The sequence below is a fragment of the Natator depressus genome, chromosome 2 (genome assembly GCF_965152275.1).
Source record: "Natator depressus isolate rNatDep1 chromosome 2, rNatDep2.hap1, whole genome shotgun sequence".
NCBI classification, from domain to species: Eukaryota; Metazoa; Chordata; order Testudines; family Cheloniidae; genus Natator; species Natator depressus.
Genome location: NC_134235.1, coordinates 220,464,723 through 220,481,756, shown reverse-complemented (window position 1 = coordinate 220,481,756; position 17,034 = coordinate 220,464,723). Strand labels below are relative to the sequence as shown.

The 17,034-nt window shown below is 40.9% G+C and overlaps 1 protein-coding gene across 1 annotated transcript in view; it reads left to right on the top strand.

Annotated features, from left to right (window-relative positions):
- Positions 1-15,772, top strand: part of LOC141981745 (pituitary tumor-transforming gene 1 protein-interacting protein-like) — a 57,154-nt gene extending 41,382 nt beyond the window's left edge. Inside the window, exons 6-7 of the mRNA XM_074943388.1 lie at positions 7,193-7,239; positions 15,144-15,772. Of these exons, the coding sequence (XP_074799489.1) occupies positions 7,193-7,239; positions 15,144-15,193 (97 nt within the window). The 3' untranslated portion in view covers positions 15,194-15,772. The remainder of the gene's footprint in view (positions 1-7,192; positions 7,240-15,143) is intronic.
- Positions 15,773-17,034: the final 1,262 nt, after the last annotated feature.

Here is a 17,034-nt window from a genome sequence, read left to right as displayed (position 1 = left end):
TGGAGATGGCTTTGCAAAAGAGGAGATTAGTGTTTTGAAGCCTTTTCAAGTATCCAAAAATATTTTCAAAAATATCTTTGGAACTACATCACCAGTCTTAAACTTCTCCTGTAGGGTTTCTAAACAGCTTTTCTGGTTCTAATAACTTATTGTGTGGAAGAAATGTTATTTCTGAAGCTTAGTGTTTAAAGAAAAAATGCTCTTATATTCAGTACCAGCTATTCAGTAACACCATGTGTGTTCCCAGCATTCCCAGTGCCCAGAATAGCTTGACTAAAATGTATAGTACAAGTGAAGTTTCTCAGAGTATTGTACGCTGCACTTGCAAGCAGTTTCGACTTGATTGACTTAAGTATTCATAGAACAACTCAATCATAAGTCACAAAAGTTAGCAAGATAAAAAAAGGCCTATTAAACCAAGTCCACCACCCATTCATAAAGGTCTTTCAAGAATATATTCAGGAAGTGGTTGTTTGAAAAGGTAGGTGTCTGTTAGAATAAAGTGGCAAGGCTAATGGTTCTAGTTACCTCTTATTATCACAGGCAAGAAACGTTATCACTGAATCCTGAAGAGTTCCGAAGAGTTCTGACAAATTGAAGAATAATGCAGGCGTAAATAGTTTGTGGTTAGAGCAGTAGAAAGGCAGACAGGACTTCAGAGTTCTTAATTATAAATAGTAATGATAAATGGATGTTATATGGTGTCTGCCCGAGTTCTGTCTTGAGCTTTCTGTGTGGTCTTGTCTCTTTTCCCATATGTAATGTGGGAGTATTACATGCTTGCTTTCTTCATGGGAGGTTATAAAACTAGTATAGGGCTTTGAAGATGTAAATAGCGTAGGTGCTAAGCAGTAGTATCTAGTTTTTAGTACGGTGACTCTTGGTGTATTGACAAATTTCAGATTTTTCTACATGCAATTTACAGAAATCCACTATAAGATACCATGTTAATAGGGTTGCCAACTGTCTAATCACACAATCCCAAACACCCTTGCCTGGCCTCCAGCCCCTCTTCCCTAAGGCCACGCCTCTGCCCTGCCCCTTCTCTGAGGGCCACCTCCCTCCGTTTCTCACTCCCCCCCACCCTCACTCACTTTAACTGGGCTGTAGCACGGGGTTGAGGTGCGGGATGGGGTGTGGGTTCTGGGCTGTGGGGTGGGGCCAAGTGATTCGGAGTATGCAAGTGGGCTCTGGGTTGATCCTGGGGCAGGGGGTTGGGATGCGGGATGGGGCTCGGGGTGCAGGATCTGGGAAAGGGTTTGGGTGTGGGAAGGGGTTCTGACCTGAAGCAGAGGGTTTGGGATGCAGGCTCTGGGAGGGAGTCTGGGTGCGGGAGGGGGCTCAGGGCTGGGGCAGGGGGTTGGTGTGTGGAAGAGGTTGTGGGGTGCAAGATCTGGGAGGGAGTTTGGTGTGGAAGGGGGCTGATTCGGGGGTTGGGGTGCAGGAGGGGGTTCAGGGTGCAGGCTGCAGCCGGGTGGCTCCCACCTCATGTGGCTCCCGGAAGCGGCGGCATGTCTGGCAGCAACTCTAGGCTCACGGACATCCAGGTGGCTCTGCAGGCCGCCCCTGCCAGCAGCACCCCTGCAGCTCCTTTTGGCTAGGAATGGGGAACTGCAGCCAATGGAAGCTGCGGAGTCGGCACTCGGGGAGGGAGCAGAGCACAGAGACCTCCTGGCTGAGCCGCCTCCTAGGAGCCACTGCCAGACATGTCACTGCTTCTGGGAGTGGCATGGAGCCAGGGCAGGTAGGGAACCTGCCTTAGCCCCACTGCGCCACCAGACTTTTTGTGGCCTAAAATTTCCCAGATTGGCTTCAGTAGCCTCTGGGAGATCAAGCCCAATTCTGGAAGACTCCTGGCCAAACCAGGAGGGTTGGCAACCCTACATGTTAATATTGTTTATTGGCTGCATCATACAGGGGGTCCCCAGTATACCTCTCCCCTTTATCGGTCGTTTCGCATATCCGTTGTTCATCAATAGGGGAATGTGTTCCAGTTCCCCTCGGTCCTGATAAGCATATCCATCGCTTCTCGTTTTGCGAGGCTTTTCTTTGGGTGCTTCCCCTGGCATTCAGGAGGCACTGGGGAGGAGGAGGAGTGGGGACAGGACATGCTCGAAGGAGGGGATGGAACTGGGCAGGAAGAGGCAGGGCGGAGGTGGGTGGGGCGGCAAGAGGCAGGGCGGACCATTATTTCTTACGGGGAAAAATTCCCTGGTATCCATTGCCCTTTTCAGGAACACAACCTGAACATATACCAGGACACGCTGTAACTGTTAGTCTGTGTAGCAATGGCTAACAAGCTGTAAAAGCTACTAAAATAGCCAGGAATATAAGTGTGTTTCCTACTTGGAGATGTTTAGATTGAGTGTTTATTGCAGACTTAATGTTTGTGAGGGGAATAGTAGTTGTTAAATAGAGAAGATGGCTAGCAGTGTTACTATCTTTCTGCAGGCATGTCTAGTTATTTACAGCTCAAATGTTGGTTTAAAAACAAAGGCAACTGTTTTGTCATAATGGTACAGAATGCATTTTTGTATTCTAAGTCACTGATGTATCATAAAAGCAAGTTCTGAACTCAGAAAGGAATGAGCTAAAAGACCATTAAGCAGGTTAAAAACAGATGATTCAAAATTTAAAGTTTAAAATTAAGCTCCTTTTTAGTGAGCTTAACTTTAAAAGCTAGACAACTTTAAACACTGGCTATGAACAGTCACAGTAACCATTGGTTATGAGTTAAGATTCCTAAACACATGCTTAAATTAGAGTTAAAAAGTACATTTAACTGTAGGCCTACACCGGCTTCTGCTGAAGGGATAGTGATCTTTGAATGGGTAGCTGTTCAGTATTTCATTTGCTCCATCGTTTAGTGTATAGTTCCATGACCATTAAAACCCTGCTCTGAATATAGTAATTTATTTATGGGTTTTTTAATGGCAGTGCTTCACAAATATTAATCTTCCTAACACCCTTATGAGGTAAGGTGATATCCCTATTTTACAGATGGAGATCTTAGGCATAGAGAGATTAAAGTCAAGCGTCCAGTAAGTTGGATGCCCAATTTGAGATGCCATAGGCCTGATTATTTTCCAGAGTATTCAGCATTTCATAATACTTTATATGTTCAGAGCAGAGCTCTGATGGATTTCAGTTGAAGCTGAGTGCTCAGCATTTCTGCACATTATGTCCCAGGTGTCTAGAGGTGATCACTCAGAAAATGAAGAACATACAGTTCGTGACCACTGGTGAAAAGTTTAATTTGTGACTTGCCCAACATCACATAAGAATTCTGGCAGAGACATGGATAGAATCCAGATTTCCTGGGTAGCATTCAGTTGTTTTAACCAGGTGATCAGCCTTTGTTCTTCCTGCAGTCCCTTGCATCATTCACTACACACCTTTCAGTATGCACAGCAAATGAGGTAGGGATTCAACAGACAACAGTGTCATTCACTATACAACACTGATCCATTCCCTGGGCACTGGCTATCCTTTGCACTGAATGAGTCAGGGGTCCCGTGGGGAAAAAAATAGTTTGTGATTATGTAATTAAAGCCTATAGAATAATGAATACACTTAATATTACTCCTGAGGGAAATTTAAAATTCTGTGCACAATATTTTAAAATTCTGCAAGTTTTCTCAATAAATAAATGCAGAGGCTTCAGCATGGCAGTGAGGAGCACAGGCCACTGGCTGTACAAAAGTGGGAGATCACCCTGCAATCTCCCCACCCCTGGGACACAGACTCAGTGGTGAGACTGCACCCAACCCTGACACAGCATAGGGCCTGTGACTGCCCCAGAAACACCTTGGGAGCCTGCGCCAGGCACACCAGGTGTGGGGCAGGCAGGCTTAACAAGGCAGGTTCCAAGTGTGGAGGGGCTCAAGGTGGGGGGATCCAGTTGTGGGGTGAGAGGATTCTGTGCGGCACAATCTGGGTGCAGGCAGCTCAGTGCGGGGTCTAGGTGTGGGGGGATTTGGATGCACAGAAGCTCGTTGTGGGAGGGGGTTGCAGGTGCAGAGGCAATAGGACTCTGCAGGGGCTTCCAGGTGAAAGTGGGGCTCAGCAGAGGGGTCTGGGTGCAGCCAGTTGGGTGTCCATGGTGTTGGGGTCTAGATGTGGGGGCTCAGGGTGGTGTGGGGGGTGGAGCTCATCAGTGTGGGGGTTTGATTGTAGGGAGCTTAATGGGGGTGGTCTGGGTGCAGAGGGGCTCTAAATGCAGCAGTTGAGGTTCAGTGGGGAGGGGTTCGGGTATGGAGGGCTAGGGGGGTTCTGGGTGTATGGGGTGAGGCTTGGTGGGGGTGGGTCTGACAGTCCCAGACGCTCCTTGCAGGGGAAGTCCTGTCCTCTCCTGCCTCCAGCCCAGCCCTGCAGTGATTTACCTCTCCGCTGGCTTCTCCGGGTACCTGAAACAATGTACCTGCGCAGCTAGGGAGTGATGCTTGACTGCTCTTGCAGCTTCTCTTCACTTCCCTGTCAAAGCCATTTTTTTGTGGGGGACATGAATTCTGCGCACGTGCAGTGGTGCAGAATTTTCCCAGGAGCAATATAAAGAGGAATTAAGGTTGCCCAGGCAACCATTTTTTAATGTGGCTTTTAATGTAATTTTTCTATTTTTTTTTCTTCAAACAAACTGGGGAAAAAATTACATCACGTGGAATTATATTGATTCCCCACATAAGTCATCACCAGGGTTCGGATCTTTAGAACCACAACATAGCCTTCTACCACTTGAACTAAGGTAGTAGCTGGTAGCAGAAAGTGGCTGTTCATCATCTATGTGGCATACTCACTAGAGAATGACAAAACATTTTGCCAGTGGTTTTACAGATATTTGGTGACAGTAGAGGAATGTGGAGACTCCGGGTTTCTGGTTTCACTTCCGGGTTCTGGAGCAATGTATCTTCTAGGGGTTACGGAATCCTGTCCCCCACCTGAAACTTCATCCCTTCTATCCCTGTCCTCTCCAGCTTGTCTTAGGGCTTGTCTTCACTATCGGGGTAAATTGACCTAAGTTACACTATTTCAGCTATGTGATGAATGTAGCTGAAGTCGATGTTGCTTAGGTGGATTTAACGTGGTGTCTTCACTGCGCTGCGTCGACAGGAGACACCCTCCGGTCAACTTACCTTACTCTTTTCGGGGAGCTGGAGTACCAGACCAGAGAGTGCTCTGCCATCGATTGCAGCAACGTCAGTCTCCCCAGTAGTGAAGACAAGCCCTCAGTCCTCATCCCTCTAATCTCCCTTGTCTTCCTCCTTTTTCCCCTCCTGCAAGCTTTCGGTTCTTCTGCATTTGAGTTAGACTAACTTCTTTTCCATGCCATCGGGGCCTCAGCAGTCAGATCAGTCAGTCTCCCTTGCTTTCAGTTCTGGTGCTTGACGCCTCAGCAATACCAAGCTTCTGGGAGGAGCAATTCCAGGGAGAAGTCTAGCTCAGCCCTGTGGTCCTGGGAGAGACCATACTCTGTTGCTCTTGGGGATGGTACACATGCAATCTGGTTGACACATAGGAACTTTATGGCAGTGGAGTATGCTCAGTGCAGATGGAATCTTTGGTGAATTTAGCTGTCAAGCTGCAACAAGCCTCTGAGCACGTGTGAACTGCTTGGGTGGTTTGTGAAAAGGCGCACACCTGGAGCTAGGACAACTCCCCTTTGCCAAATTTCTAGTCTCAGTTCCAAAGTATGGAGGCTTTGACCTTTTTAGTGAAAAAGTTGTAAGAATCTTTTAAGAATGGCAAAATCTGTTTTCCCCTAAATTTGTTCTCAGACATGGCAAAATCATTTCTACCAAAACTCCTCCCAGTCGTCTTCCACACTCCACCCTAGAAAAATCAGCCAGAGACAGACTGCTAGCGTGCAGAATCTCAGCTTGAATGGTTAGATTGGTAATGTTACTGGCAGCTGAAAACAGGGTCTTACCATTGAAGCTGTTAGGCAGTGTTAACTAGAGACTACCAGTGCTACCTATGATGTCATAATATTTTTAGTATGTCTCCATTTTTTTTACATTCTAATGTTGTTGTTTGACTGCTGCACATGAAGATTAACACAGGTAGCCTCAGAACATTGCTGGGACACAAGGGGTGGAGGATAGAAGAGCTGATATGTTCTGTCTTACGGTTGGGGAAATTGACGGAGGTTTGACTTGTCACATAGGAAGTCATAGGTAGAGCCAGGAATGGAACCCTGATCAGCTGGTTCCCAGTTCATTTGTTCGCCACAGGCCGGCCTGCCTTGTCTCTTAGCTATACTTTCCTCTGTGTAAAAGTCTGACCTTTGCCTTAAAGTCAATATACCACTAATTGCAGATTACAGTGCTCAGCTCAGTCTTGATACTGAGTACAAGAATCAGAGTTCTGTCAGCACACTGTTTCATCAACCCCATGTATACTAGCAGTTAACAAACCAGCATCTTCCTGCTCCTCCATACGAATTTTGCTGAAGGAGATTAACAATAGCATGATGGTACACCAGCATCAGAATCGCAAGACTTTTTTTGTGGTTACTTTTGAAATGTTACATTTGTTTCCTTTTTTTAACATAAACTAAAGTGCAGTAAACAGAAATATTACTATACTCTAGTATGTTTTTATTTTGTTTAAAAAAGTTATTATCAAAGCATTTATTTCAAACAAATTAGAAAAGCATTCTTCCACTAGTATATAAAAATATTAGTTGCCAAAGTTACTCCTTTTGCAAAGTTGATGGTATAGTTTAGACAGCTGTATTTTAATTTACTCCTTGTAATGTGTAACCAAATCATAATGCTAATATAAAATTTCTTCTCCTTGTAGATTTGTGATATTGAATTAGCATTCTGCAGCATGCAATCGGATATGAATTTTACAACTATATTCCCTGCTGGGCAGCATAGTGACATTTATGAGATAGTTCCCTGGATGTAATTAAGGCAGTGTATTTTCAGTTTCCTTGCTTGTTAATATGATCCTAACTGATGGCTTGATTTGTTAATGGGGAGTTGTACTGAGTTTTAGAACTGGGAGCTGTAAGCTTTAGAAATGATTTTTAAAAGTTTTAATTATTGCAGAATTCTTAAAAAAAAAAAAAAAAAAAAAAAAAACCTGGTCCAAATGGACTCAATTGTAGTTGTTATACCTTGCTTATAAAATGTCTTGAAACAATCTAAAATATAAAAATTTTCTTGATATTTATTAATAATCTTTGCAGGAAACATGAAAGAAAAATGAAACAGGATGAGATACGCAAGAAATATGGTATGTATGCTAATCTTACTGTAATATCTGAATAAAGTCTTTTCTTCCCTGTTCACACTATTTAAATAGACATATTCCCATCATATTGGTAATGAATACGGACCCTTTCACGTTAGGATTTTGAGTCCAGGTTAATAGTGATGAAAAGTCACTACTATTCGACCTTTAAGTGGTCTAAGTAAAGTAGACTGGCTGGCCTTAGTCCAGTTTCATGTGGGTGATAATTAGAATCATTATTAGCATTCACAGCAGGAAAACAAGGATTAAATGGAGATTTTGGAGCCTGAAGTACTTTCTTTCCTGCTGTTAGTTGTTCCAAAATAGATTTGTGGCACAGTAGTGAGAATAGGGAAGTATGAGGGAGCTTTGCACTACCATTGCCTGTGTTATGCCTCTTACTGGAGGTCTTCATTATTCAGAGCTGTCAATCTTGGCCCTTTTTTGATTTGGTTTGTTCGTGGGGCTCCTGATGCCATGTATTCAAATATGCATGATAAAAAGATATACTGTGTTTTTTAACATGTAAATTAAAAAGATAGTGATTCTGTATTTAGAGCTCTGACCAGCCACTCAAAACCATTTTAATTTCCAGTCTCTTGTTAAACTGATTGGCAGGAGCTGGGAATGTCTTCATCATTCTGCACCTAGTCCACTGGCATATGCAGGAGTGTTTTAGTTGAGCACTAAAGGGATTTTCTTGGATAAAGGAAGCTTGCAATAACATGAGCTGCTTAGTGAACCTTAAGAGTAGGGAGAAGGGGAAATTGTTACAGAAACTCTAATTTTCAAGTGTGCATATAATTCACAAATTTTGATTTTGTAGCAGTGTATAACATCACTGACCTTGGCCTTCAAACTTCTGTTTCATTTTAAAATGTTTGATTGAGTTATATGGACGTAAATAAAAAAAGAATTAGTCAGTGCATTTTGTTTTAAGATTAATATTCCCTCCCTCCCCTGCTTGTGTTTCTGCAGACTTGATGGGTTCAGTCCTGTGGGTACTGAGCTTCCTGTAATATCCAAAAAAGCACTCAGCACTGAAGTCAGTGGGACTGCTCAAGTGCTTGAAGTTGAGCATTTGCTTAAATGCTTTGCTGGATCTTGTCAGAATGCTTAGTGCCTTGCAGGATTGAGCCCTATAATCATTTGCATTCTGGCTATAAATCTACCAAGCTCGCTTGCAGATGCATTCTTTAATCACACGCATGTCAGTGTCACCCTGCTCCCACTGAAGTCAATAGTTCTGTCACTGACTTCAGTGGGAGCACATTCCAGCCCCCAGTGTGCAAGTATTAGTCTTGACTTCTAATAAAATTATTAGATGTACCCATTTTTGCACACAACTTGTTTACAGGGCAGTTGCCACATAATAGTTTAACAATTAGACTTGGAAACCTCAAAAGTTAACTTTTTTATAAAACGGATTTATTTGCAAGGTAAGTTTCATCTGTTGCATCTTCAGACGACACTTATTTACATTATCAATCCAAATGCAATTTCTCATAATTAATAGATTTTTCAGTAGAGGCACCAAAGTGGGTTATAAAGATGTGTGTGGTTGAATAGGAAATGGTTGAAAGGAGAGATGTTACACCTTTTTTTTAAATCCTCAAGCAACATCAAATGACTCCGAATAGATGAAACTCTTATTCTGAAATATATTAGTCCAAAAGTTAGTACACTGAATAAAGTACAAATGCTAATTCTCATCTTTGAATATGATTATAAAAATAATTAAATGAGACATAATACAGGTCCTCAGCACAGCCTTGAATCTCCTTGATCTGTCTTCATTTTTAGCTGTCTAGTAAATACAGTCTGATAAAAATTGCTGCAGAAAATTATGGAGGCACTAGATTATTTTACGCTGCCTCTTACACATTGCAGAGGGGATTCACTGTTAAGTAGGCAAAGACGAGTGGCAGAATGACAATGGCTTTGTTAACCTGACTCTGTAAATTAAGATGATCATGCCAGAAATGTCAGCCCTTGGTTGGCTTTAAGGGAATGCCTTTTTTCCATTTCACCCACCAGCTTTTCTTATCCCATTTAAATGGTAATTACACATTTATAATGCATCGCAAGTGTCGCTCACTTCAGCCATAGTCCTTTGGGAGCACTGGAAGCAATAGAGCTTTAGTAATGGGGAATATTCATTTTGAATTGTTTTTGTTGCAAAATTTGTCACTATTTTTCATTTGCTCGCATATATGAATGCAGTATGATTATTCAAATTATACGTTGATGGTTTAACAACCTTTAAAATTGAATTTAGAGTATTTTCCAGCTTGCGTAATATACAAAGAAACTATGATTTAATTGCCCCCATATTTGCTGCTATTGTACATTTGATATAGCATCAGTAAGATGCTGCTTTACTGTCTGTACTTCTGGATTTTTGCTTGGTGGTAGTGGAAGAGGCCTGCCTCTCCAAGATGATAAAGAGTGTCCTTTGTCTTCAGTTACACATGATGATTCCCCTTCATGATTTGGGGATTCCACACTCCTTGTTTCCTCTTAAATTCTGTAAAGACACTTGATAGTCATTCTAATGGTGCATAATCCTATTTCTGTACTTTGATTTTACATACAACATTTATGTTTAAAAGTTTATCACAAGAAATAGTTATACTGGCCTAGATGGGTATATTTTACTTTGACCTTCTGTAGTGTTCTGAATGCAAAACAGTTGAATCTCTTCTAAGTCATTATTTAAAAATTTTTGTAATACTTAATTTTATTAGCTTGTAACTTAAGAGTTGAGAGCAAGCTGACTATTTTGAAGTTGAAATATAATATGAAATTTAAGGAAGAAAACCTGTGTTTAATGGGGGAGATGGAGCAATCTGCTTGTGGTTTTTACAAGCCTGTTTCCTCATGACCAAGCTCAGAAGTGACCTGAGTCAGCCCTTATACTGGGCTTCAGGAGACATGTCTAACAAGTTTGTCCTCTGAACTTCAAAGTCCAAACCAAAGGTTGGGTTTTCACACCTACATCAAAAGGAAAACCACCACAAGGAGAGAAGCTCCTTGTGCCTAGCTCAAGACAGTGGGTGAGCTCTACCTGAATTCAACTATCTGACTTTCAGCTCCAGATCCTTCCACTTTTGAACCACAACATCCAAGCTGTAGCAGCTGGCTCTAGCCTGTCACCACACCTACAATTTTGCCCATCCTCTTACTGGTGGTTCCCCAGATCCTTTTTGTCCACCATCACATATGTCAAGTCTCCTTATCCACTAAGAGACAATACAAGCAACTCACTGCTGTCTCTGGTCTCTGTTTCTAGTGATGATCTCAATCTGCATTCTCAGATAAGAAAAGGAAGAAACCAAAAATGTTGGTGTATGAGATGTGGCAGGTATGGGTGGGATGAATAAAAACAAAGGGGAGGTTGGAAGCAAGGCATATAAGTAGGGCCCTACCAAATTCACAGACCATATTTCGTGGTCATAGGATTTAAAAAACCTTAAATTTTACAGTTTCAGATATTTAAATCTGAAATGTCAGTGTTTCACAGTGCGGGGTCCTGACACAAAAACGGCTTGTGGGGCGGGGAGTTGCGGTATTGCCACCCTCATTGCTCTGAAGGCAGCGGCGCCACTAGCAGCAGTGCGGAAGTGAGGGTGGCGCGGTTTGGCACCCTTCCTTTGTGCCAGCCCCAGCAGCAGTGCGGAAGTGAGGGTGGCACGGTTTGGCACCCTTCCTTTGTGCCAGCCCCAGCAGCAGTGCGGAAGTGAGGGTGGCACGGTTTGGCACCCTTACTTTGTGCCAGTCCCAGCAGCAGTGCATAAGTAAGCATGGCAATACCATACCACCCTTACTTCTGCACTGCTGCTACTGACCACGCTGCCTTCAGAGCTGGGCTCCTGGCCAACAGTTGCAGAGCTTCCTGCAGCTCGGGAGGTTCCTGGAGGTAGGTCTTATCCAGCCCCGGGATGCCCTTGCAGGGGACGAAGTCCGGCACATGGTAGGAGCCCCTGTCTGGGGCATCCCAGCCCTGCCCCTCCCCAGCTCCGGGCCCAGCGCTTGTGGAGGGGTGCAGAGAGTTACACAGCACCCCATGACCACAGCGTCCTGGGCAGTCACCCACCAAAAGACCGGCCTTGCCCCCCAAAAGTGATGAATGCCCCCCCATGACATGCCACCCTCACTTCTGTGCTGCTGCTGCTGGTGGCACTACTTTCAAAGCTGGTTCATGGCCAAAAGCTGCTGCTCTCCAGCCACTCAGCTCTGAAGGCAGCACAGAAGGAAGGCATACGATTTCCCCTATGCATTCCTAGTCTCCTTGAGGATAGGGTAAATGAAAATTCCTTCGCTCATTTCAGGAGCCTTTGTTCTTGGTGCTGTGAAATTAAAATTTCTCCCTGTAATCAGGCAGGCTTGTGACCTATAATACCCACACTGGACTGACCTATAGGTTTAGGTCTGAAAATTTAGATACCCTAATATGTAGTATCCCTTTTAGGATAAAAGGAAACTCCTTGAAATTAAAACAAGTGAAAACTAGTTAAAAATATTAATAATTTGTGGAAATTGTACTAAAGGATATTAAGCCTAATAGTTTAGTAAAACTAAAACAAATATCACTATGAAAAGCATCTGCAGTAATGCTAGGTAGAACAAAATTACGTATGCTGTAAAGTATGAGGACTAACAGTCTAAACGATCAGTGGCTGGGGTAAGAAGGATACTTCCCCTGTGCAGTGTTGTATGGTTAAGTGCATTATAGGAGTTTCATACCTTCCTTTGAAGAATTTGGATTTGGCACTCTTGGAGACAGAATACCACCTCTATTCATTCTTGATGGCAGTGGTGACTGGAGCTATTCTGTGCTGCTTTTAGAATGATCATGTAAAGTGTATATTTTAAACCAATCTTATGAAAGGCAGGTGTTAATTAGAACTTCGCCAGGCAAGGTTTAACACAGAGAAATAAAATAAAGAAAATGTGTGAATTCTTTTCAGGGGGAAAAATAAGTTTTCACAGTGTTCATTTTTAGTTGCAGCAATTGTCACATCTAGATTCCCGCTGGTTAGGGCAACTAGTCAAGATGGGAACCTTTTTGATTAGCATAAGATTCTTTTTTTATGAAGGCTTCAAAGGATTTTATTTTATCAGAAAGACCCTTTCATCCCAAAGTTCATTTTGTCACTGATTCTTTATTCACTGTAAGAAAAGGCTTTAGAAGTTAGGTTCTTGGAATTCTATGTGGAATCTAATCAGTGCAGAGAATTTATAGTTTACTTAGTGACCAGTGTAGTAAAATAAATGTTCATATCTAGTATTGCTACTTTAATTTTATATAGCTAAATATTGTGTAAAGCTATCTAATTTATTTCTTCTTAAATAGCTACTGTCGAGACAGGTTTATATCCAGAATGTAAAAAAAACCCAACCTCTCTACATTCAACATGTCATTGATTTAACTTTTTTCATCTTTGCATAAGGATATGATGATATCCAATATTTACTCCCCTGCTTGAATTGCCAAGGATATACTGTAGCATTGCACATTATTCTATTGACAGATGTTACATATAATAAAGTAAGTTGTTTACTGGAGTATAGAAACTTCCAGAGGGATTACTAGGGTGACCAGAAGTCCCGATATTTAGTTGTTTGTCCCGCGTCCCGACGCCATTTGTCCCGATATTTTGTTTCGGCGGCGCTCCAGGTTTGCTTGCTTTTGTTTGTTTGTTTTTTGCTTATGGCGGGAAAAAAACCTAGAGCCAGCCCTGGTGGGGGGATGAGCCTGTGGCTGCCCCCCCATATGTCCTGATATTTTGTTCTTGTCATCTGGTCACCCTAGGGATTGCTGATGTTTTAAAAAAAAAAAAAAAAAAAAAAAAAATTGGTGCACTCCTTTTATAAAGGCACGCACATTACTTTGAGTGCGCGTATATGGGAGTTACGTTTTACTGATTCTTTGTCAATCTGCCAAAATTGATGATGATTAACCCTGATGAATTAATGAAAATTCTGTTCCTCCTGAATCCAGTTTCTGAATATACATTATTGTGTAGTAAGATAAATGTGTCATATTTGTTCATGGAAAACGTCTGTCAATAAAATAGACCTAAAAGATCGATATATTTTCTGATACTGGTTTAAGGATAGAAGGCTATAAAATAAGTTATACACAACAAGTATACAAGCTTGATCTTGGCTTTGTATAGGATTTAATCAGAGAATTTAAAAACATTTAGTTTTAATTCATAAATTGGGATGTCCATCAAATTCACTAGATCTTCTACATTCCTACCATTTATAAGAGACTGTTTTGTGTATTGCAAATAAAGCTCTGAATTATCAATGATTCAAGTAATGTAATATATAGCTTTGAATCATATCAAAGATTCAAGCAATTGTAATATTTTATTTTACTAACCCCTATAAATCCTATTACAATGTAAACATCTGTACAGTGTAAATATTTATATATCTGAGAGTTTTTGTGGTCCTGAAAATAAATGAGGTAAACACTCCTCCCCATGTACACATGTTGCCTCACTAATATAAATGAGTTACGTTGGGCATTAGGGAACAAGTAGCCCTAAAGGAATGGTTGTTTTCATCACATTTCAGCCTATTGTAAATACCAAGCTTTCTACTGACAGGGCTTGAAAATGTATTGGCTGTTAGCCAGTAAAACTGGCTAATATTGTCTTGTCTGGCAGTTGGATATCTTGCTTGCTGCACTCTGCCTAAACTGTACCTGTGACCAGCGCTCCATGCCCCTGTTTGCTTGTATTCATTAAACAGAGCAGTGAATGCTAGGCACCTAGACATTGAAACACACCCTCTCCACCTAGTGAATAAAGATATGCTGGGACACAATGTGGAGGTTGGGAATGAATGGTACAATCTTCTTTCCTCTTCCCCTTTCTTGGTACTGACTGTTGTGAAGAGGGGAATTTGATCAAGAGCTTTACTTCATCAACCTATTTTCCTGCCACCTGCCCAAGACAAAGCAGCTAGGAAAGGTGGTGCTCCAGGTTTTCCAGGCATCACTTGCCAAAACCAATATGAAGGATAGCAAAAGTCCTCCTTCTCCTTCACGGCATGGGTCTACCACTAGACTCCTCTGGGCCCCTTTATCCTCAGTATGCACTTCTGGCTAGTGGATGTCTAGTAAGTTTCTCAAGGTCTTGTTGAAAATTACCACTGTATGGAATAATGATTATTGCTGAACTAAGCTTTACAGAAGATGTTCACAGATACAATGTCTTTGCAGTGCTTTCTATGACAATATTCTGGTTACATTAAAAATCTTTGATAGAAGCACACACTGTGACCTGGATTAGGTGATGCCTTTGTTCTTGTCCCCAGTAGTTTCAGTGAGTTTGCAGGTGATCTGTATTTGTCCTTAGAGGACATTGGCTGGTGTCACAGAACTACTGCATATCACTGATTGAACTTGACAGGTTTTTGCTCAAGAGTGAAACAGAATTAAGCCAGCATGATGACCTCCCACCTTTTTGAAAGGATGGTCCTCTTACCGCAAAGCTGAATTTATTGGCAGAGCAGTTTGAAAGTGTTTCTGCTTAGCCATCTCCACACTTAGTCTTTGATAAATTAAAGAATTGGCAAATAGCTACAGTATCCTTCACAAGTGAGAAATACTGTTTCTCCTTAATGACTTTTCATGAAGAAATCTTTCTCGCTTTTATGTTTTACTCTTCATGTAAAGTTCATGACTTTTGGTTGAGAAATAAAATGACTTAAGAGTTTATTTCTAATCTACTATAGATGAGTAGTTGTATCTTATACTTTAAGACTAGGGTCCATTTTTTAAAATTCTGTATTTGTACAGAACCTAGCAGAATTCCTGGTCTGTGACTAGGGCTCCTATACGTTATGGTAATACAAATAATTAATAAATGCTGTCCTCTTTTCTCCAGGTCTCCTTCAGGATTCTGATCATCCTTACAGTAGATTTGAGAATGAATGAAAACAGACACTGCTGAATCTCCTCATCGAAAGCTAAGATTCCAGGATAAATGAGCACTTTTATTTTGCTTTTCAGCGGTCTTCAGGCTTCCTTTTTTGCAGGTTTTCAGACAGTAAAAATAAGTGCACAAATATTTACTAAAATATGTATTTTTTAATCTGGCATATTTATCTTTTAGAACTAAATTTTTATAAACACTTTTGGTTTTCGAAATGTTTGCCAATTGTGCTCTCATTAAATGTGAAATGTCACCTTTCCACTTTTAATAAAGCTTTTCTTTGGAATCTGATTTAAATAGTTAACTTCCTAATCATGTATTTGAACTAATATCTTAGCTCACCTTTCTCTTTTAAAAAAAAAAAATCCTCTGTTCCCACGTTTCTAAATAAAGATTTTTTTTCTAAATCTGTTGTATGCACATAAGTGATGGCAAGAGTAACGGAAGTGTTTGACACTGCAGAAGTGTGGTATTGGTATTGACAAGAAATAATTACAGCGTACAAATTCTTTAGTATCAAAATAGCATGTGAAGAGTTTTTTTAAAGATGCAAAATGCGATTTTTTTTTTTTTTTTGCATAGCATAATCTGATGTAATAGCCTGGTAATATACGAACATTTCTGTGTCCTTGGTGTGGAGCAAAAGTTTTGAGTTAGTAAAACGGGCACAAAATCTTTTTGAAATGCATGCAAAATCTTAATATACATTTGTATGTAAGCTTGAGAGGTAATATCAGGCTGTTTTAAAAAAACTTTCTTCCATGAACAATTCTCTAAATTAAAAATACTGCATGATGCCAAGATAGCATCAGTTTAACAGTATAATAATTTCATATTTGTTACCTTTGAGTTTTTGTGGGGAAATTTTCATAATACATTGAGTTCTGTCATCTTCCTGGATTGGTGGATTTTCATTTTTTTTCTCTTCATACACGAATGCCTTCCTTGAGCATTTTAAATATGAAGGAGGAAAAAAGAATGAACCTCTGCATTCTGCATCATGTCAGCAAATTATTTAATGTGAATTTCCAATTCTATATAGTTGGATTTCACTCTGTATTATCTTCTGCTGAATAAATTTACAGTACTGAAGCCCTTTGTATGTTGTTTTTATCAACCTTGCTGGAGGAGAACTCTTAACTAGACATCTTGAATTCAGCTGTCCATTGTTTTTCTTCCTAAAGAGGGCTTCTGTGAATAAAAAGCATATTTAAGGAAATGATCAAATATAGGGTTTGAGTAGGGAAAAAGAATGCAATTTGGCTTTCTCTGGTCCTCTGACAAAAAGAAAATCTAACACCATGTACATACAACATGAAGTGGATATTGCCTTAGTATGGTCAGGTGAATTGCCATTCTTTGCAGTATCAAAATGCTTGCATATACTTAAGCTATGAGTAATTAGATTCTATCACTCATCTCAGACTAGTTGCCATTTTTCTTTGGTTTTCCTTCTGAGAATATTTTTCCTCAACAGATGTTTTTATAAAAACAAGCAACTGCCAGTTCTTGGATCCCTAGTATAATTGAAGACGTAATGTAATTCTGGAGTAGAAGGTTTTTTTTTTATTTGCTTGGAACTCATGAAACTAAGCACAATGGACTGAGCGCTGTTTGCTAAGTTTCTTCAACTATCTACTGTTCTCAAGTCTAAAGTACTATTCATATGTCTGTCTGAAGAAGAATGTGTGATAAGAGTGAGTTGATAGCGTGGAAATAAAGCATAGTGGTTTTCCCAGGAGATGCCTTTGGTAAAAATGATGGAGGTCTGCCCGACATCTCTCAACCCAAATAGTGACATTCGTGACTTAATAGAAAAGCTTTATTTGCACCTGCTACGATA